The following is a 21684-nucleotide window of genomic DNA, read 5'->3' on the forward strand; positions in this document are numbered from 1 at the left end:
TAGGGAAAACACACCACCTAAAATAACTAAATACTAAAAGAGATAAAAGATAACATCTGCAGGGCCCTCAAGCAACATGTACATTTGAAACGGTTTGTGTATAATCTACCCCATATGAGGTCTTTAGAAAAAAAGAACCAGTTTATAGGGACTAACAGATAAACTGTGACAAGCTTTACAAAATACTTTAAGGTGGATGCATGCCTGCGGTTAGTGCAGTATTTTTGGTAATATATGTAGTTAGAGTTAATTTCTGTAAATGATTGGGAGTGATCTAGTCGCAAAAATATCCGTGGTGAAGTGTAATAATAAACAAATACAGGAAACTTTTTATCTTTTTTTCTGACACTTGCGAACAACTGGGTCACAAAAGGTCAAGTGGTAGATGTTTGTGGTGTTTTAGATACAAACGTTCCTAGTTAATGAAACGAATACCAGGACCGGTTCGAACAAAAGATGCCTGTAAAACCAACCTTTATATAGGAGAAAATAAAAACGGCTTGCTTACCTCCAGGCGGCGTGCTTTCGGATAATTTTTGTGAGAAATTTCCGGCCCCTGCTCCGTTTATTGCAGCTATTTCGAAGACATAGTCGCTGTCGGGAAAAAGCCCAAAAATTTCCGCAGTAAAATACGAACCAGGCACCTAAATACAATTGCATAACACATAAAGATGTATAGAATGAGATGTTAGCAAAATTTACGTTAATCACACTTTAAACTATGTCAAGCGTTGGTTTTTAATATGAAGTCTAAAATGAATCGATTAAACTTTTAAATATGAATCATTTCTTCTTTGCACCCCGGCAATGTTACACAATGTGCTATTCTGTTGATCATTCCAATAGTGGCGTTATCGTGATAGATAATTATAGTAAGGTAAAGTTGAGCTAGCTCACAACAACAATTTTGAAATGGCGAAGTGTGACAAGCAAGCGATTTTAATTAGACTAAAACAACGTTTGAATTAGTGGTTACATATACTTGATACATAAAAACTTGTACATACCCTGTGGTATTGAGTTTGTCCACATCCAAGAGAAGAACTTCTGCGTTTGCAACTTTCTTCCGTTTCTTGGTATCTTATTATATAACTTCTTATTCGACCCTTAGGTTCTAACGGGGCGTTCCAGTACAAAGTGATCATGTTTACCACAGACTCCTGAATGGAAACATCCATTGGTTCTGACGAGACTGCAAAGAAAAATCAAACGGAAATAATTACGTTCAATTTGAAGACGGATTTGGATTAATTTCATACAAGTACTGTCTATGAATTACAAAAGGTCGATCTTGTAAACGAAATGAAACACCAAAGCACAATCGACAAAATATGATCAAGATGATTGAATAGATCGTACGCCCACGTGAAATGTATGTTTGCTTAGTCATAATTTTATAGGTTAAACGTAATGATTCATGTATTATACTGTACATCACATGATGAGAACGTTGGATTACGAATTGCTTGTTACCATATCACGAAATGATCTTACCCCCATCGAGTGTCTTTTTTTCACATTTCCTCACGGCATTATACACGTTTCCTTCGGAGTGATTAATGCGAACGGCAATTCGATAATCTGTAGCTGGGTCAAGTCCACTAACGTTGTAAGAATAAACATCACGGCCAACAGCTCCATAGCTCAATGATGGCAATGCAGTCTGAAAGAATTTGAAAAATTCATAGACATGCATGAGCTACTGACAAGCACGAAATGTCTGTCGATAGTGGTTTCTATTTGCAAACTTACCCCGTTTATCACGTCATCCAACTTCTCCGTGTAAGTCTCGAATTCCTCATAGTAGGCGTGAAGATCCTGGGCGGTTTCTACATCCGCTTCTATATCCCGGAACCAGTTTATTATGAACTGAAAAACATACAGCACCATAACCATAATGATACATTATGGAAAACCGCACACTACAGCAGACCGCGTACGGATGTTGGAAATATTTCCTTGAGGTTAGAATTTAAGAAACGTGTATTGCTACCTGTGATATGATAGCGCTGTTGCGCCAAGCCTCCCCAACGTCCCAGTTGATGCTGATTGTATCACTTCCCGTCACAGCGCATTCAAAACTTGTAAACTCCAGCAACGCTGCAGACAAAGTGTACCGGTAATTAGCTTTACTATATGCAGTAGTTTTGAGCAATTGCAGACTGGTTCATAGTAACATTGGATATCATTCACCGACTCGGTAGTGTCACAAACGCGTCCGTGCTTGAGATTAAAACAACTGCTGTACGCGCACCTATATGGCAATTTGCCAGAGAGAGTCAGAGTCGGAGAACGCTTAGAGTGGTTGCTAATTGCCATCTTAAATACTACGTTGTAAACCACTGTATCTTGCCAATTGCGAAACCTCAGCAAACTTAAGCGACTTACGTTTGCATTCCCGACCAGATCCCACGAAGTAAACATCGCATGAGCAAAGATAGGAACCGTCGAAATTGCTGCATGTAGCGTTTGAATGACATGGTGAAGATTTGCACTCGTCGATATCTAACGTCAAATCCATGTTTGTTAACTATCATCTAACATACTTCCAAGATAAATTAAACGCAGCTAGCTACAATTATACACTACTTGCCCTAAAGCGCACATAAAATTTAGCAAAAACACGCCGAGATTAAAATATTTCTGCGACATAACTACTTACCTTGACATCGCGGCACGGGATAGTCAAATGTGTAGTCCCTTTGACAGGTTAATGTATCTCGGCCGATTAGTTCATAGCCAGTGTTGCACTGAAATTTCAATTCTCCACCAATTGTTACGTTGCCACCGTGTACAATACCATTTGATATTTCGTCCGGGTGGGAACACGAGGCTGCAAAAACAAAAGAAAAATATTAAAACATATAGTTAATTGCTTGCTTTTTTGCACAAATTTGGATTGTGCAAAACGTTAATAAAACTCATAGCAGACCAACACCAACGGCAAAGGATGTGGCTGTTGGCTGCACAGGCCGCGCAGTATACCTGTACTTTAGGCTGCGTTTTGAATAGCGTCACAGTTCATAGTTTTGACTTAAATGCAACCAAAAATGTTGTTTACAAGCTGTTAGGTGTTAGCGAAATATGTTTTGGCTCCAAAACATAAACTTGAGTCCTCACCCCACACTTTACATTCCAAAAATATCGATGTAGGCTTTTGTTTGCTACCATTTAAGTAAACGACAGCATCATTGTTGCTCCCTAAAATGCCGCTTTTTGCCTAGGGGAGCTAGCTTATAGGGAATATTTCATATACACCGGATTAGTCAATTCTTTTGGATGAAACGTAAGTTTGGTATCTTCGTAGCTTTTAATTAAAATCTTTGCATGGTTTAGAATTAAATCACATGCAAAAGTTTGCAATAAACCCAGTTATAATGCTACCAGCAAAACGCGGTTACCTTCAGGGATGGGCTACACAGCAAATCAGTAGTTGTGATTTATCTATACATTGTCGAAACAATGCATTGATCGAAGGGCGAAAACATTTACGGTTTTATCAAAAAATAAAAATTAGAGCAGCTCGTTTTGGATATACACAGCATGGCTCCGATAAGCTTAAAAAGTTTGTTATGAAAACATTCCTAGCAGTGTCCGCCGTCGTGCATGAATCAAGCAGACTGATTGTCATGTTGGCGAACCTTTGAGAACTATGAATTGGTGTATCTCATGGCTATGCCTAACGCTTACTGCAAATTGTTATATAGTAACTTATCTGGCTATCAGCTGGTAATTTGATAGCGCTGCGTTGTTGACCATGCAGGTTATGGTTATCTTTAAAGCTACAAAAACAAGCATTTGTATCCCAAGTAATTGTAAATTATTTCATATTTGATTCACCGCATTCGTCAATGGTTAGCGCATAGCAATGCTAAAAGGTGATGTACGGATTAGCCATTCTAAAGGGGAAAATATAATATTTCAATCTCTTGTGGTAATTGAGCTAATGCTACTTGTATGTCGAGTGGGTAATCCACATTTCAGGCCTATGGCTGTTGCTGGCAGGTCTGCTAGTACGGTATCTGAATAAGGTTTATTACCAGTAGCCTATACACAGTGGTGGGATTCAAATATTTTAACATCCGGTTCTCTCACTAGCAGCATGCCATATTGACCCGGGGTCCATATACATAAAGACCTATACATACGCTTGTTAATAACCGGTTCGCGGAGGTCACTAAAATTCCAAGAACCGGTTCGCACGAACCAGCTGAAACCCGCCACTGCCTATACACTAGCCTACCGCTATCAGCCGACCAGCCATAGGCCTGAATTTTGTGAATTACCCATTCGACATATCATTAGCTTTAGCTCAATTACCACAAGAGATTGAAACATTATCTTTTCCCCTTAAAAATGGCTAATCCGTACATCACCTTTCAGCATTGCTATGCGTTAACCCTTGACGAATGCGGTGTCTGATTAGACAACTCAAATATGTTACATTGTTTTTATTGGAAGCTACACCATGGAATATTGCTTTACGGCTTGCTGCTCTTGATTTCGATTAGTTAGATCTCTCGATATCAATTAGTTGAATTATAATAATACTTTTGTAATTTCAGTGTTAGTAAGCTGTAAGCCTTTTTCTTCCATGATATCAGAGCTGTAACATCGTTGAATAACAATTGGGAAAAGATGCACGTATGATCGTCGTGTCTATCTCCAGACCTTTTTGGCCTGTGGACTTAGGGACTGATAGCTTGCTATGTGCTATGTTTTGGCCATTGGATTTTATGCACGTGTAATAATTGGCAAATGCATGATACAACTGATGCACAATTCTGCATGAAATAAGTAAAAGTTAGCTACAATTAGGCAATCTGAACACTGCTTGAGCTTGGTTGGATATGGAGTCAGATTTCGGTTGTGTTCACCGGGAGTCTGTATGTGAGTCAGTCTGTCAAATATAATCTGTCTCTCAATCAGTTAACCTAACAATCATCAATATACACTACCGTCCAGCAAATGCCACGGCAGCCTTCAAACTTATTCGCAAAGGATAGGTTTTAATTAGAAGTAATTTTTTCTGACCCAGTGAATCGCGCCTTGCCCAAACTTCTGTTGTGAACTTGTTGAAACTTTGAGTAGGACAGTATAACCTGACATTGTTTTTTCCATAAATTATTTAGAACCGTTAGTGGAACACCGAAAACAATAATAAAATTGACGTAAGTTTTTTTTAGATTACTTGAAATTTTAATGATGGTGTGTTTAATGACGCAAGAACGTACGTCATTATAATAACTTCACTAGAATGGATGCTTGAAAACATTGTATTAACAAGACAAATTTTATACCAGTCTTGTCACGAATTCTACATTGTTGTTGTTGTTGTTGTAAATGCGAGCACTTGAAAAATAATTAGTTCTTTAATACTGCAATCGTTTAAACATCTTGTTGTAGCCTATAATATCAATATAGTAGCCTACATTAAGCTTACGTAAACATGTAATTCCGTCTCCAACCAAGGGAAACGGGCACGGGCCACAAGTATATCCGCTCTGAGGAATTGCTTTGTCTGTGCAAGTCACGTTTTGGTAACAAGGCTGATTTCTACACTCATCCTTGTCTTCAGTACATAGTTGACCTTCATACCCATCGGTACATTCGCAAGGAATGAGCTGTGTTTAAAAAAGAAATGTTTAAGTTAGTCGAAGTAATGGAACTCTGAGCAGAAGTTCCAGTTGAATACTTTCAGCAAACATCAGTTCTTCAGTGAAAGGCTAAGGTTTTCTACCAACGTTGCTTCTGTTTATCTGGAATTGCACAGTTAGTTAATCTAATTGCTGGCTATATTTCGTTACTGACGTGGATTCTTCCAGTGTGCTCTCCCTCTTTGTCGTAATTGCAAAGTCCGCTATCCATGCATCCACACACTTCCCAAATTGGTCTAAATTCAGTGCGACCACCTCGGTTATCCGTAGCCACGAAGGTCAGGGTTATCAACACGTTCAGAAAATTAATAACTTCAACTTGTGGCTCCGGAACAAAAGTAAATATTCCATCTGTTGCAAGTTTTATGAAGTTTATAATCAATTTCGAAACTGTGGCTTTCCAGCAGCTTAGAGTATAGAATACTAATTGATCACACAATCTATAAAACTTCATGCAATAAAGAACCAGGACTGCATCAGCACTCAACACAGAAATAGTGGGCTATTAGTGAGCTCTGTAATTGTCTTAATATAATTAGGCTATTTTGTCATGAAAACTACTATCCGCGTTCTTGCTAATGAAATAAAACATGTATGGATCATTTTAAAGTAATATATAGTCTATAACACATGCGCTTTGAGTACATAAAAACTAAACAGACATTCATGATGTTTAATCAATCAAAGCAATCGTAAGTTGTTTACAAAACTTGTCTAAAATTGTAACCAATGTGTGACCTATCGTAATCTTTTCTGGAAGCATTTACAGTACACGATATCATGTGTAAGACACCTCCAGTAATTATTAGTAAAGTTGGGCAGAAAGTTCATCGACGGATAAGCGGATATTTTTCAAATTCGTTGATGACATTGTTAAGCATACTTATTGTATGGAAGAATATGTGTTCTATAGAATACTAAATAACTGAACTAAAGTTTAAATTTCATCGAAAAGCGAATGTGATGTTGATTGTTTTTAGTTAATTGGGCAATAGGTTGTAAATCATAATGGATAGATCATGGTGGGCATAAAACTACAGAATTAGTGACGCCGAATGGATTTGACATTGTGGCATACATTAAGCAAACCAGAAAGTCTCTTAATTCTTTCAAACCGCCTACGGCTGACATTTTTCTGTATGTTTTAGATCAAAGCAGAAGTCAGCCGACGAATATCTACACAAATCTTATACGTAGATTTGACTACTCAAATGTCAAATGATTAATACGCAGGCGTTTAGGGAAACCAGCGTAGGATTTGCTTTAACGAGACATTAAGTCTAACTTGACCACTTTTTGAAGTCAGCAATATGTTACGACATTCTATGACAACGTATCCGTCCCTCTTCCCTACGAATATATAAGCCATTCAAGATGACATGTAAGCTATGCTTAGCATCTTCTCGAAAAGCAAACCAAAATATAGAAAAATAAACTATGAATGATTTGTATGTATGATACAAATATTTTTACTTATACGTAGCCGTAAAATGGTGTCTTTGTAGCGAGTAAATTTAAAGCGATGTAGCATCACGTAATGACTCAAGTTTATCATCATCAAAGTACATTCTTTAAAATCTTTAATTTCAGCATGTTCTCTTAAGGTTTGAAGACCAGGCGACATGTGCAGGATTTGCTCACGTTTTGACGCTGAATTCTGCAAAGTGTGTACTTTGGAGATCTAAGGGTGGGCTGTTTGAACGGCGCGTTTTACATGTCAAAACAATTTTATTAGGACAAACATAAAACAGCCTTATACCGGTTCGCTCCGTATTTTTACAAAAACAACGCCTTTCACGTGCGCATTACGTCATAGCCAATAAAACCAATTGTAGAAGGTAACAGCATATTATAGCAATTAAACCAGTATATACGAGGCATCAGAGTTTTTCAACTGGTTCAAGCGTGGGTAAAAGCAATAAAGAGAAGAGAAGTCAAGTACCTGGCCATTCTTTTAGTCGGTTGAAGGTATGTTTATAATTAAATTAGGATGCAATTAAGCACAGTTTTTCTTACGGTTAAAGGGATTTATCAGGCTGCAGCCGTTTTGTAAATCTAATAACACGTTTTCTTAATAATATGAGCATTGAACAAATTTTATAAGCGCCATGTTTGGTTAATCGGAGAGGCATAGCGCGCTAAACATAAACGTATTTTGTATCCCACACAATCACTTGACGCAGACGCTTTTGTGGCAGCTCAAGTTATTATTCATTCAAATATATTCTGTTTGCGTTGCATCTGTTTAACTTTGTATTATGATAACTAGGTGTATGCTGTATGTTTAAATGCAACCATATAGTTCTTAGGTTTACAATTCCACGTTTATTGCAAACTTTCACATATATTGTGGGTGTTATAAATTCTAACGCATGTTCTTGTAACCTTCAAATGACTGAACATGCAACGACAAAACGTGTGAATACAAATTTCATGACTAAAGGTGGTATGGTTATAACGACTTTATGGGCCATGGTATTTAAATTCAGCTACTTCCTTGACTTGATGCATGTAGAGTGAGCAATAACATATGATTTATGTCCGGCACTAAACTCTTACTTTCATCCAGGGATGCCGCTTCTTGAAGAACGTTGAGCAGCGTTAACTCGACCGGATCACCATCAGGATCTTCAACCTGAATCTGAACTCTTGTAGTGTGTCCGACCTTGATTTCAATGGCCAGAGGTCCGGTGAAAACAGGAGCTTTATTGTCCGTTTGATTGTCGGCGAAAAATATTTGCTCTTTAAAATATAAAAATAGTAACATAAAAATAAAAAGCAACATAAACCGAATAAAACAACATTCAGTTTATTACGCGAATTGAATAAAACAAAAAATTGCATTACAGTAAATCGACAGAAGAAAATATGTTTTTAAAACTTGTGTTTAAATTTGAAATAACGCCTATAGTTTTTACAACAAAAGTCATTTAGAAATAAACCTATCAACCAAATACACAGACGAACCCTGTCGAAGCTCGATTTGCCGCTTCGGTCTGGTGTGAGCTTGCTTGTCCCTGGCATTGAGTTCTTCAATCAGTTCAAACAAGCTTCCATCATGAGCCATCCTCCTCATTTCTGCCTTCATCCGCTTTTCTAACCTCGTATCCACGTGCTCCCAATTTACTCCAAACTCTTTTCTTCCAACGACGCTTAAGGAAAGTGGAGAAAACTTCCTTAAATATCTTTCATTTGAAGAAATTTGCTCTCCTGACACAACATGCGCAGTGAATACAATAAGTAAGGAAAACGTCAGCCAACTTAAATGTTCTTTTAACGTCCGTTTGCGTAAATCCAAATTTGTACTCCCCAAAATTGATCTCATTTTGATCTTTTTGGGATCCGTCGAGCTCCACAGCTCGAAACCGCTTTGAACCGCTTTTTTATTCCTTTGACTCAATCGCATGCAGGCTTTGAATAAACTCAGAAAGTTATAGTAACCTTAATTGTCCGTCGCCAAATTCTAAATTTGAATTCTAACACAAAAACCCATGGTGTAAATGCTAAAACCTCAATATACTTCTTGTACTGCATTATATTATCGACCAGAGGAACCCATATAGTTATTCAGCTGTTACGTGCAGAGCAACTATACATAGCGACGCAGTTTAATATTAATAATTAATGCTTTCAAGGACAATTCTCTGAGCGTAAACAACGCAAGAAAAGTTTTGAAGGTACTTTGCTGACAATACAACTTGACACGCCCTACATCCCTGCGCATATCATGCTGAAAATCTTGAAACAAGGGCGGCTATTCTCTCGGCCGCAATTCATTTCTTTGCCGCATTAGTGACCTGTCAACATCGAAGAATGTGGCTACCTCCTGTTGCACCAATATCGCAATCTGGTTCCGAGCTTTTACACCGACAGGGAGGCAACTTTGCTCAATATGCCCCGGGCGATTGAAGAGTGAGGCTATGTCTTTCATAGATAGCTCGACATGCTTTTAAAGAGATGCAGTACATTTTTATACTTCAGCCAAGTTTGAAATTGTTCGAAAAATGTGTGAAATGGGTTTTATCCACCGGCAAAGATCTGCTTATGACGACAAGTGTGTGCAAACCTAAATCTTAATTACAGAGCCTGGTGAAGCCGATGAGATTGCCATGTGCAATTCGATCGACGGAAATGACTAAAATTACATGATGGGACAAAGTAACAACTGAAAATGGCCTAATATAAATAAGCTTGCTTGGTATTAAACTATTAGTACAGCTCTCACGCACCTGTATGGCTAATTAAACAGGTTTTACTTGAAAATTCGTAGAAGAATAATGTTTGTTTCGCAAGGTTGGTTGTATGCATTATTAATGTAGATTGTATATGGTGAGTTTAATCCGACCCAGCGCTAAACGTTCAATCAACAATCTTTGGTGAAATTTTTTTTCAGGAAATCTGATAGAGGGAACTTTAAAACGGATGACATTACATCGCCAACCGTTGTCCGTTTGATGTTTTATTACGTCATCGTGTCCAACATCATGTTGTCCGACACTTAGACGTAATTGATATCCTAAAACGATATTATAATGACCTGTGCCAAGCCTATAGGGCCAATTCGTCTGACGTATTTCACGTAAATACGAGGAATCGTGCAAACATTAATGTCATAGGTTATTGTTACACGTTTTTTAAAGTGTGACCTCGATTTACATTTACTACAAGCATGGTCAACTTCGTTTTCTCGGTTAGTGGAAGTAATTATGTTAAAATTAATCATGTAATCCTATATCAGCACAGTATACCGAAAAGTATATCCTCAGTTTGCAGGACAGTAAAATTAACGAACTAACACCAAGCAATTAAGACCGCTACCAACACTAGGCTATATAGCGATTTCATCAGCATTAACTGTATAATAAATCAAAGTTTTTCTTTTTTATCTTTGTTTAACATTTTTCTGTCCAGTTTAGTGAAGCTATGTTCACTAAAATCTTATAATCGGGCTAAATGCGAGAAACAGATGTGTCGTAATATATTGAAAAGTGGTTAGCATTATCTACAACGTGGATTCGACGTGCTTTTTGCGTGAAGCGGCATGCTGTTATGTAACTGCATTTTTGGCGACGCGTGTCAAGCGATACGGTTTTTTGTGTGTGTGAAAGTAGCGCATAAAAAGCGGATATACATATGTATATATATATATGTATAGGTTAAACAACTAGTAAGAATGCTGAATGACTGCACATTAATGTTTAACAGCACCAGTATAAAATATTGCTGGAAAAATTACCAATTGTGGTTTATTGTTGGTAACCTTTGTGATCTGCTTTTAAAGAAAATGTATTATTCAGTTTGATACTTTGATGTATTAAACGCCTAGCGTTGTTGTTATTATTTTTAAAAGCGTTAACAATTTATGTTCAATTTTCAATACTATTTTAGACGTGACAAGTAGATGTATCCTTTAAATTGTTAAAAAAAGTAACTTGTTACGCAAAACATAAAAAGTTGATCCGGTCCGGTTTTGAGTTATGCAATAAGTACGTAGCTTTACGAAATCACTTCGCTTATATATCTCCTATTTATAAATGGGAGATAGAAAAAAATCTGAAAATAGTTCAAGAACCATCACGTTAGTCTAGAAGTCCAAAGACACGATGAGTCAGAAATTCTTAACATTACACCTGCCCTTTTATCAGCGTTCACAATCGGACAAGTTACAGACGATTCAACGAGGAAAAGTCAATTCTTGCTAAAAATTTAACGTCAAATCGGCGTCGTAACTGTAATAAATCTGATCGCCATTTAAAGTTCGAATATATTTTCATCGCCCCAGGGACGTCTTGTAAAATGTTAAGCAACAAAGCTTATACTTACTCCTTAAATGCCAAAACAACAAACTCTGACTCACGCGTTACGTGTGTCGAACTTTTGTATGGAACTCCGATGTTCACATTACACAAAAGACCTTGAAATATATGTTTTTGTAATACCTAATATAGATCACTGTGACCATAGCACTTGCAGGAATTCACTTTTGGGTGATCGAGCAAACGGGTTGTTTTTAATTCTAATGCTGCGTTTTCAGTACATACAAATTGCCGAAGGTATTACTGCCTTATTCGGTTGCAAATGAAACGTGTGATTTATGCAACTTCATGACATGCCACGTAAAACAGCAATGCAAAAGGTAGTGATGTTGAAACAACCTAATGGACAAACAACCAATTAAACTACAGAGACCAACAGGGCAAAAGTTACAATATGTATTTCATAATAGCAATTGCCTTTATCAATTTACAGAACGTTGAATAGGCACTCGGCGTAGACAGAATTCCACTGTTATGTTAATTTTTTCCAGTTGATCCACGCCTTTATAGTTACAATAACATAGGCCGTTAATCGCATTCAACCGCGGTAATCCATGATAACATTATTTTGCCTTTCCTTAGTGGCATTATGAATTTAAAGGTACCTAATAAAGCCTGAACAAATATTATAGGGAGCAGGCGGCCTTATCTCGTTATTAGTTAATTTTATCGATCACTCGAAATGAACCCACTATCTATTATGCGACGACCCTATTGTGAAGTGACAATACAGGAATTCGACTTGCGGTTGTATTGATGTTTGACGAAGTTATAAAAATAATATGAACTTGAGGTCACTTAGCAACTAAACGATCCTTGTCACATAGTTATAGTCAGACTTAAACGAACGACATGGCGTGTGATTGCTCTTCCATTGTAATTCATCAAAGCAATAATTGTTTGAGCTAATACGTTAACTTATGTTTGTAACTGGTTAAAATCAGGGCGTTAAACCCTGAGCGGTTGTAGATAATTTTCCAAACTCTTTCCGTAAGCAAAATATTTTGCGAAATCTGTTTAGGAAAAGTTTTATTTTCATCAAAGCTCTTGCGTGTAGACTAGGGTACTTGTATCAATTTCACGGAAATTGCTAAGTCTTTTGCAATTTACAATAAGGTATAAGCGTTACCGAAAGGCGAAATGACAGTTGACAAATTGTATAAGGTTGTAACTGTCAATCAAGCCTTAGAAAACTTGCTGCAGAAAGATATGAGACAGCTCGAAGTGAAACAGCGACGATATCTGCAAAATGTAACAAGACTGGAAAAAGACATGAAACAAGAACTGAAGAAGAAAGTCGACGAGAAATTCAAGCTTAAATTGGAAAGCCAGGTCCTAAGACAAGATTATAAAGCCCTAGGTAAATATGACGAGGTGGTCAAACTTGTGTTAAAATCTTTATTTACCTAAAACGTCTAATCTATTGGCTTGAAAACAGGTGAAAGTAACAGTCCATTTCCAGAAATTTTCCTTTTTTAAAACGACACACACTGCCATCTAAACGTATAGATATTCTTGTGAAAACAATAGCCTGAATAGTATAGTAGTCTACAGTTTATAAGTTAATCAGTTATTTAACAATTTAGCCGAAAAATTTGGTCTGAAGTTAACCTCGGAGGTGACACAGGGCGAAACAGACATACAGAGCTCCCTGCAAGCTGCTTTGTACACGGACGGACTACTGCACGGAGCCGGAGTACAGAACCGCTACAACCGACAAAAAGATCTTTGCAAGCGACAAAAACCCAAACTTTTGCAGAGGAAAGACAGCAGTTTCATGTTTACGGATTCCAGAAGAAATTCGAGATCGGGTGGGAACGATCTCAAGGAGGTCAAAGGAATTACAAAATTAGGGATGGAAGGAAATAACAGACGTCTGCTTTCAGCTGATAGATACGATGAATCAAACCACAATTACAAACAACATGACAATAGCGACAAAATATACCGAAACCGTCCTAGTAGCCCATCAGAAACCCGGACTAACGTAAACAGCGGTTCAGTCCCAAAAGCTCAGGACATTAAAGGCATCAACCATTCATCCATTGCTGAGAAAACTGAACAGGAAGAAGGAAGAAACAAAGCTATCCAGCAACAAATCCAACCTGAAGCCAAGAACAACGCTAACATGAAAGACGGCATCAATCGTGCAGCTGTTAACAGCATGAAAGTTTCTTTCGACTTCAGGAACAATGAAATGCAAGAAATCAACTCACCAGCAAGACCTATGAGTGGGAGAGATTCAAAAAAACGAATATTACTTAATAATCTATGGCGCCCAACAAGCGAAGCTTCGAGCAGAGCAAGGTTAGAAAACATTCCTTCACCACCTTTAATAGCAAAATCTCCTGTTCCCAACAGCGTACCACAATTTTTCCCGCTAACGGTAAAACTTGGATTCGGAAAACCATCGAAAGGATTTGTCAGGTATAAAAACAACGACTTGTAATTTTAAACCTTGCAAAATATAAGTCATGTTGCAAAAGCTAAACCGGGTAAAGCCACATCATAGCATTGAAAAAATGTTGTCCTTATAAATGTCAACTTTCGAACTTAACTTCATTTCTCAATGAGGTCATAAGTTTGTGATCTCATTTCCGTTTAGTGCCGGGGCTCGACCGAAAACATCAACAACCAATCAGCGAAGATCATATTCACTTACGTCCAACCAACGCAACAGACCAGCAACAAGAGATGGTCAAAACGTTTTGACGCCAGCAGTGTTTGAATCTAACAGAACCGGTGAAAAAATTACTCAGTTAGCCATTAACCGTTAGTATTATCATGCTGTATTGTTTCGCACGTTCACAGTCAACTCACATAGTTAAGCGGATTTTTAACAAAACCCATCACAAAACGTCATCCCTCGTGGTGGTCGGCAAAAAGCTTGACTTTGGTTTGCAAAGTATAGACATAAAATGGCGTAGAAACGTTCTTTGGAATCAACAAGTATATCTGCAACGCAGTTAAATGAACATGAACAAAATATAAAATGAATAAATAAAAAAAACATAAAAGTGAACAGATCCGGTCAATGTCTACGTTTCTCAAGATGCTAAGATTGTATTGAAATACTTAACAAAAACTCAAACCCTCCATCATTCTTTTAATCTTTTTTCCTTTTCTTAGAACCTTTGCAGAAAACTGTAGATGCAAGCCAGGCCAGTATCTCAAGCACACAGAGGAGACGATCCAGCATAAAATTAACGCGTTCCAAATCCATCCAGCCGGGAATGTCTGCTGGCACGCGACTGTCTATAATTAAGAAGCAACTGAATGTCCAAGAAAAAGAATACAAAATGGTGATGCGGGGGAGAAGACAGTTAGAGGAGAACGATATCGTGACTACAAAAGTCTGGGAATTTATCGGGAGACGACCGGTCAGCGTTTCAGGTCCTGGTAGCAGATATGCGAACGCCAGAGCAAGACGCTCGACGATAAGCGACGTTTTAAGCGCGAAAGAAAATTCGTTTTTGTTAAGCAAGATAGCAGAGATGTCGAGGCCACCAAACCATTCTATATGAAACGATTGTTCTGACAAACAATGTCGTTTTGTCTCGCGAAGAATCATCAAGCAACGAGTGTGTGACATTTTGCTGCACGTGTTTTATTGCTGCATATAAGTTTCAAACCTTATAGCCCAAAGCAACTACCATTACTTACAACAAATTTAATAACAGCAAAAGAAATGGCTTCTACTTGATATGAAAGTGGCATTGTCTACCAAAGTTTAGTTTGAACAAAATCTAACTTGTGCTTTGTTTGTACTGTTTGCTCGCCTCAATATAATTTAATCTCGTTGCCTCTTCAAACTTTTTTCTTTATTTTGTAATCGCTGTGTAAACTAAATTATTTCAATTACAGTATGCTTTGCTTAAGCTATAATTCATTGAAACTTATCATAGCCGGACCAGTTGTTTAAAATAAAAGTAATTTAAATCAATAGTCAGAACCCGCAACAAGGAATTTAAATCTTTTTATTATTTTTAGTTGTATAACAAATTTTAATAAGGGCAAATACATAGATTGCTTATGTATCCTGAAAGTTTTGTAGTCCTTGTAGGCGAATACATTTCAAAATTATATTCTCAGCGTGCGCCATATCATGTTTGAGATTAATTTAATCAACAGACCACAGATAGTAAAACAGCCATTTTTTCACAGTATCAACAAGATTTCATCTAACAGGTAACAAATCACGAGATTTTCAACGCAGTTTTGACTGTGGCGTTAGTCCGTTGAGAGTCATAACGTCCGCCAGATTTCGCCGTGCGCGCCCTCGTTTCCGCCATTCTTCGTTGGCCCATTTCCAACTGTCGCCACCTAGTGGTTTCCAGTTCTTTCTTTTGTCTGCATATTAACAAGGATAACATTAAAAATTGTTACCGCAGGCTTTACCGCAGGTGTTGTTACCGTTACCATTATAATTATCAGCACAAAAATTTTTCAGCAAACACAATAAAGCATTAGCTACTGTCGTATCGAAACAGCTTATCTTAGCCGAGGAATGTATAAGTGACTATTATAAAGATTTCACCGAATGAGTCCCTTCGTCCTAATAGCGGATTGTTTGTTCGGTTTGATCGACATTTCCTTGCTCCGTCTTAATCTTTCTTCTTTCTTCCGATCCAGTTCCTCCTGAAGAGCCTGCAACTTCTTATCTTCCTTCAGTTTCTTTTCTTTTACTTGGCGTAGGCGCTCTTGCTCTTCAGTGCTGTAAAAAATGTTAAGATTTGTCTAGGTCAGAACCGCATGCAATTGCTATTAGTAATACGCTTTTTAAGTTTAGTTACGGAAAATTATTGGAAAATTCGAATACAAGTTTATGTAATTTGCAACCTTCAACAAGTGTTATAAACAGTTACTCATATGAAGGTAAAAGAAGAGAAAACGACGGAGTAAGTGTCTTTTATCAAAGACACTCGAATGATTCAATTACATCCGAGTAGTAATATGTTTATATTCCTATGAAGAATTACAGCGCAATGCAGCAAGACAAGTCGAAAATTTAATGCATCAAGATAGTTTTACAGAGAAGAACTGTCCTAGTCAGCGAGAGAGTAAGCTGGACCTAAGACCGGATACTCTTTCAAAATGGGAAGTGGGTTTTCGAAGAGTACTAAACTACTTAAGACGTGATACTCATAATTTATTCGAGTAAAGAAGGTTATTATACACTGTTGTACATGTTACAAAGTAGAGATAAACACAACGTATTTATACCAAACGAGTAAAACTAAATACTGACCGGAAAGTGGCAGCTTTGCTTAATTCATTTCGATGAGTTGTAATTCGAGCCAAGGTCTCCATTAAGGCTTCGTTTTTGGCTTGCTTTTCCTTCAGGATTGTATCCCGTTTTTCTTCCTCTTCACGTAGTTCAGTTTCTCGGAGCAGGCTCAATCTCTCATGTAGTTCGGCAATCGACATCTCAGATAGAAGTTCATGTCCAGCAGTTGATGTGAAGTCAACTAACTTTTGCCTGTATTAGTTTTAATAATAATTAATTAATTCATCGCAGAAAAAATCGAAAGCATTGAAACGTTAAAACATTGAGGAAACAGAAGAAGGTTAAAAGATGACCTTACAAGAATGGTCTCGAATTATATTCTAAAATGTTAGTTATTTTATCTGTGCATGTATCAATAAGATATTGTGAAGTGTTACAACGATAAAATACGGAGAAAAATGATTTGAGCGTAATGCGAAAAACAAACCAGACCCAAAACACTGGACGCTTCCTCGAACTCATTTATTAGGCCAGTGTTTCAATATTCACTGCAATCATTTTTCTCCATCGTTTTGGCTTTATGGATTGTTCTGCAATAAGATATTATTATTTATAAGTTTATCTCACCGTATAATTGGAATAGACTCCATGGCACGGATCTGCTGAATAAGCTGGGATTTTCTTCTCATGTCTTCCTCCGCTTCTTCTAGTGCTCTCTTCATCATCTCACGACTTTCTGCGTTAACTTCCTGAACTACCAAAAATAGATACAATCCCTTTTAACCATTTACAGATATAGCAAGAAGGTGAAAAGTTTCAAAAGTTTAAAAATTTTGACAACTGCCAATGCCCGAAAATTTGATCAAGAAAAAGTAAATATACTGAGGTCTAACCTATTTTGCGTTTATATTCTTTTAATTTTATTTGGGCTTCTTGGGTGTTTTGATGTCCTTCCGTGATCTGCTCAACAAGTTGCCTCATTTGTTTTTCCTCATCCAGTCTCATAGTGAGATATTCTTGCATCATTTTAGCCGTTTCAAACTTTAGTTGTGACACCTGAGTAATGCATGAGTATATTGTGTAAAGAACTTGGTACTTACCAACATAATAGCAGGCAGTGACAAATACTGAAAAACGTAAACAAATAGGCAAAACAAACACGCCAAATTTCGTAAAATAAAAAGCTATGCGGTACCATTTCCTTGTTTGCTTGCACTTGGTTTTGTCTAGCTAAGATTGCTTCTTCATGACTGAGTTTACCCATAACCCTTCGTTGCTCAGATTCAGCCATTTTCTCATCCTCATCTTTTTGTCGCATCGTGCTTTGCCATTCCAGAAAGTCAGACGCATCTTTTGCACCAGATAATAAGTTGTCCAGCCTTTTGTATTGACAGTAAAACATTGGTTAATTTATGTTATAAAGTACATGTACGCCATGGTGGTACAAGTATCAAGTGAAATAATTACAAAATAATCTTTGCCTCAACTTGTCTGAGATTCAAAATTAAACATGACTTTTAAATTTAAAAAAAAAACTGAAAGGTCAACGAAAGGTGCGCTATAAAAGAATTTACTTTTGTAGCTCTTGTTTTTCTTTCTTTTGAAAAAGTGATCCTTCTCTTAAAATGGCAGCAGCGTTCATCTTAATCGGGCGATTTTCTTTCTGCAAAGTCATATCATTTACATAGAAAATAAATAAAAGAAAACTTTTGTGATAAAGTATATGCTATGAAAGTCTGCTTTAAAATCAAAGCCAATGTGATTAAACATTACTTTGAGCTATTAAGGTTGGTATAATTGATATCTGTGAACAGAAGTTTTGCAGAAACCAGTTAAGTTACTTTTAATTATCCAGAATTTTAATTTAAACTAAGTTAAGTTTACGAGCTTACTGTACTACATTTTTGTGCGAGTTAATCAAAGCTTACAATGTGTGGAGGAACTTGGCGCATGTGCTTCTGGTTAAAATTAAGCTTTTTACATTCATCATCAATAATTTCCTGCGTAATTGCCTGTGAATTAAAAACAAATTTAAGTTAGCCAAAAACATTCACAACACAAAAACACTGCTGGTGGGCAAAAGACCAATGAACATGGTCTTGGACCATGAACATGCATACTTTAGTTTTCAACGATTTTTCTGGGTGAGCGCAAACAAACTGATCTTCATTTGCTTGAAAAAGCTTCTGCTCTGCTTTTCTTTGGTTTGTTTCTTTTGCTTTTTGAATTATTTCCATTTCTCGTGGTTTTCTGTAATGTTCAGGCAATAAACATAAAAGAAAGCTGATAAGTTAAATTACAATGTAATGTAATTTAACACAACTGGCATATATCATCATTTTCGGTAACATACATTATTCACATAAACTCTTTTTTTAAAAGCCTGTCCCTTTTTCTAAAAGATAGTGTTGAAAATGGTTGGAATTATGGCCCTTGTTATGATGCTTTGCAGGTCCACAACGTAACAAAAATTGATATTTTTTAATTTCAGTATCTTTAAAAAATGAGAGCTTGTCGTACTCAAATATATGCTTTGGAACTGGCTGATGTTTCTTCACTGTGGGAATTTTTTCAGGTATGGGAATAGATCTTGGCTTTGGTTTTGTCAAGTTGAAAGAGTGAGGCCTGGTAGATGTTTTGGGACTTGGCTTTGTTAAAATTTTGTTATTTATGACATCTTCAAGTCCAAACACAGTTAAATCTAAATCTTCTTTCCACCTAAAGCAAAAAATATCTTATGTAAACATTTGCAAGGGTTTCAGTGAAAATTTGCACAAAATGTTTGTTTCAAGTTACTGTTTAATTATTATTGAACCATTAGCCATTGTCTCAGTTTTAATTTTAAAAATATCTTTATTTGTTTAATGTTAAGACTTATACCGTAGTAAAGGCTTCATTATTTCTTCTTCAACAAATAAACTATCATATTGTTTACACCACTCGTCTCGGATCCATGTAGTTAAGTTTTGATCATCCATGAAAAAGTTTAAGAATCTGTTTCAAAATGGAAAAACTGATTTAAAAACTTAACAACAATTAGCTTTACATTTACTTTGCACTATCATGTGAAAAATTTATGAGCTTTAGAATCAAACTTGATTTCAAAATGACGTATTTCTACATGAAATTTTTTTTCTAATTCATTATAATAAGTACCGTGTAAGCTGCAGAAACAAAGTTATAAGAATGCCACTCACCTGTACATTTTATTTACATCTTGTGTGTTAATAAATTTATTCAAATTTGAAATTCCCAGCTCATCAAGTCTGAACATGATCATGTAGCAAAGAATTTTGTATAAATTCGTGTCTACCCGCAGACAATTTTTGCCTATAAATATATTCAGATTAAAAACAAGCGAAAAAGTTAAATTAGTTGTAAAGTTATGTTCCAAGCAAGTCCCTGTGCTGTGCGGAACTCTTTCAATAAAATAATTTTGAAAACAAACTTTTAAGACAACTTTTTTAACCAAAATTAAAAATCTATGTATTCGACCTTTTGTTGCATAGAATCCCCCAACTACAACATTCAGCAATTTGGTGTATTGAATGCAGCCAGAAAAGATTTCAACAATAAATGTATGATCGCCATCATCTAATCCCTGTAGGTATTAAGTATGATTGAAATAACACTAACCAAGCATGCACACCAATACGAAACACCATATATAATTCTATGTTGGAGCTTTTTGGTTTAAATTTAGAAAGTTCTTATTTCTAAGCTCTATGGTACCTTTTGTTTTTTTAGATAAACTTTGATATGTTCTTCCACACTTTGGTTTTCACTGCTAAAGCAGTTCATTGCTTGAATACATATTTCCAGTAAATCTTTATATTGCAACATAGCCGATTATATCACAATAATTTAGTTACAAGGTTGAAATGTTGTCTTAATCTGAAAAAAAGTTAACTAAAATGTTTTAAACAATATGTTTAAATTGCTAACCGAGTATTGACATGGGCCTGTTCACAGTAAATATTCAATGGAGTATGATTACAATACCACTGACCTCTGAGCTATTATTATTGCAATTTAACACTATAGCTTCATTCAGAAAGTTATAAGGGCAAATGCTGCCAGAAATTTTGCTTGACCGGCAACATACTAAACAATAAAGTTTTATAATTGTTATCTGGTATTTATTTAGCTATTATTACAGCATCAGCAATTTTCAATAGAAAAACAAATGAGAATCCAGTTCGCAGGAAAGATTTAGGAATTCTAAACATCATATTACTTGTGCAAAACAGTCCCAAGAGACAATTGCAGTTGTGCAAAAATTCTGGATGCAAATTTTAACACCTAAACAGCCTGACTGGAAAATATCGCAGTTTTCGATGAAAAATCATGCATGCAAAGATGCCCTGCAGGAAAGTTTGCTTTAAGTATGCCGGATAAATGCACCAATAATTGAAATGTCAAAATTTTCACTACATCAACATAATACATAAACTATAGAATGTAGAGCAAAACGACAATTCTGTGTTAGAAAATTGGCATAAGCCAACTTTCATGAAAACATTAAATACAAAATTTCTAGTAAGGCAAAGACGCAATTTTTGGTACAAAGGGGTGTACGAAAGCCTCAATTCTTAGTTGGTTTACTTTGAAATGGCGTTCAAATAACCAGCTCGTCTTTGTTCATTAACTGTAACTCGGCGTGAAGATAAAAAAATTTGATGTACACATTGTAGCATAGATGAATCTCGTGTGTGCAGCTGCCACACTTTCCACTATCTCTAAACAGGATCTAACTAAAAGCCTGAAACGAATAAAATAAGCTGGTTTAAACACTGTTTCAATTTTAGCCTTTTAGTGCTGTAGTGTAGCGTAACTTTCTATAAACATCACTTGCATACTTAAACTGTCACTAACAATGGACAAAAAGTAATCTGAAAACGTAATAATTGTACATATCTTTGTAATTCTGCATACCAGTGTTGCGTATTATAAATAATAAAATTTGCAACTATTTTTTAGCCCA

General features: G+C 36.4%; 3 protein-coding genes and 1 long non-coding RNA gene across 4 annotated transcripts in view; 2 read left to right on the forward strand and 2 right to left on the reverse strand.

Annotated features, from left to right (window-relative positions):
• The window catches only part of LOC143459746 (uncharacterized), a 96713-nt gene extending 87576 nt beyond the window's left edge, over positions 1-9137 (reverse strand). Inside the window, exons 1-11 of the mRNA XM_076957008.1 lie at positions 8625-9137; positions 8217-8399; positions 5812-6008; positions 5444-5624; positions 2663-2833; positions 2389-2505; positions 1994-2100; positions 1753-1869; positions 1495-1663; positions 1008-1192; positions 509-644 (exon numbers count right to left, since the gene is read on the reverse strand). Of these exons, the coding sequence (XP_076813123.1) occupies positions 509-644; positions 1008-1192; positions 1495-1663; positions 1753-1869; positions 1994-2100; positions 2389-2505; positions 2663-2833; positions 5444-5624; positions 5812-6008; positions 8217-8399; positions 8625-9063 (2002 nt within the window). The 5' untranslated portion in view covers positions 9064-9137. The remainder of the gene's footprint in view (positions 1-508; positions 645-1007; positions 1193-1494; positions 1664-1752; positions 1870-1993; positions 2101-2388; positions 2506-2662; positions 2834-5443; positions 5625-5811; positions 6009-8216; positions 8400-8624) is intronic.
• On the forward strand, positions 7281-8510 carry LOC143459758 (uncharacterized). The gene is made up of 2 exons (XR_013117776.1): positions 7281-7625; positions 8227-8510. It is a non-coding gene; the product is annotated as an uncharacterized LOC143459758 (long non-coding RNA).
• Positions 9138-11993: 2856 nt separating the features above from the next.
• On the forward strand, positions 11994-15484 carry LOC143460705 (uncharacterized). The gene is made up of 4 exons (XM_076958309.1): positions 11994-12833; positions 13060-13900; positions 14079-14215; positions 14603-15484. The coding sequence occupies exons 1-4, from the start codon at positions 12614-12616 to the stop codon at positions 14995-14997; spliced, it is 1593 nt and encodes a 530-aa protein (XP_076814424.1). The 5' UTR covers positions 11994-12613; the 3' UTR covers positions 14998-15484.
• A 92-nt stretch (positions 15485-15576) lies between these two features.
• On the reverse strand, positions 15577-20626 carry LOC143460704 (cilia- and flagella-associated protein 99-like). Its single transcript, XM_076958308.1, has 14 exons — positions 20433-20626; positions 20196-20301; positions 19898-20030; positions 19581-19694; positions 19221-19418; positions 18821-18950; positions 18629-18712; positions 18275-18363; positions 17896-18079; positions 17594-17756; positions 17328-17454; positions 16722-16952; positions 16011-16187; positions 15577-15823 (listed from the first exon to the last, which is right to left on the reverse strand). The coding sequence occupies exons 1-14, from the start codon at positions 20541-20543 to the stop codon at positions 15670-15672; spliced, it is 2001 nt and encodes a 666-aa protein (XP_076814423.1). The 5' UTR covers positions 20544-20626; the 3' UTR covers positions 15577-15669.
• Positions 20627-21684: the final 1058 nt, after the last annotated feature.

The sequence above is a fragment of the Clavelina lepadiformis genome, chromosome 5, assembly GCF_947623445.1.
Source record: "Clavelina lepadiformis chromosome 5, kaClaLepa1.1, whole genome shotgun sequence".
In the NCBI taxonomy this organism is placed as follows: Eukaryota; Metazoa; Chordata; class Ascidiacea; order Aplousobranchia; family Clavelinidae; genus Clavelina; species Clavelina lepadiformis.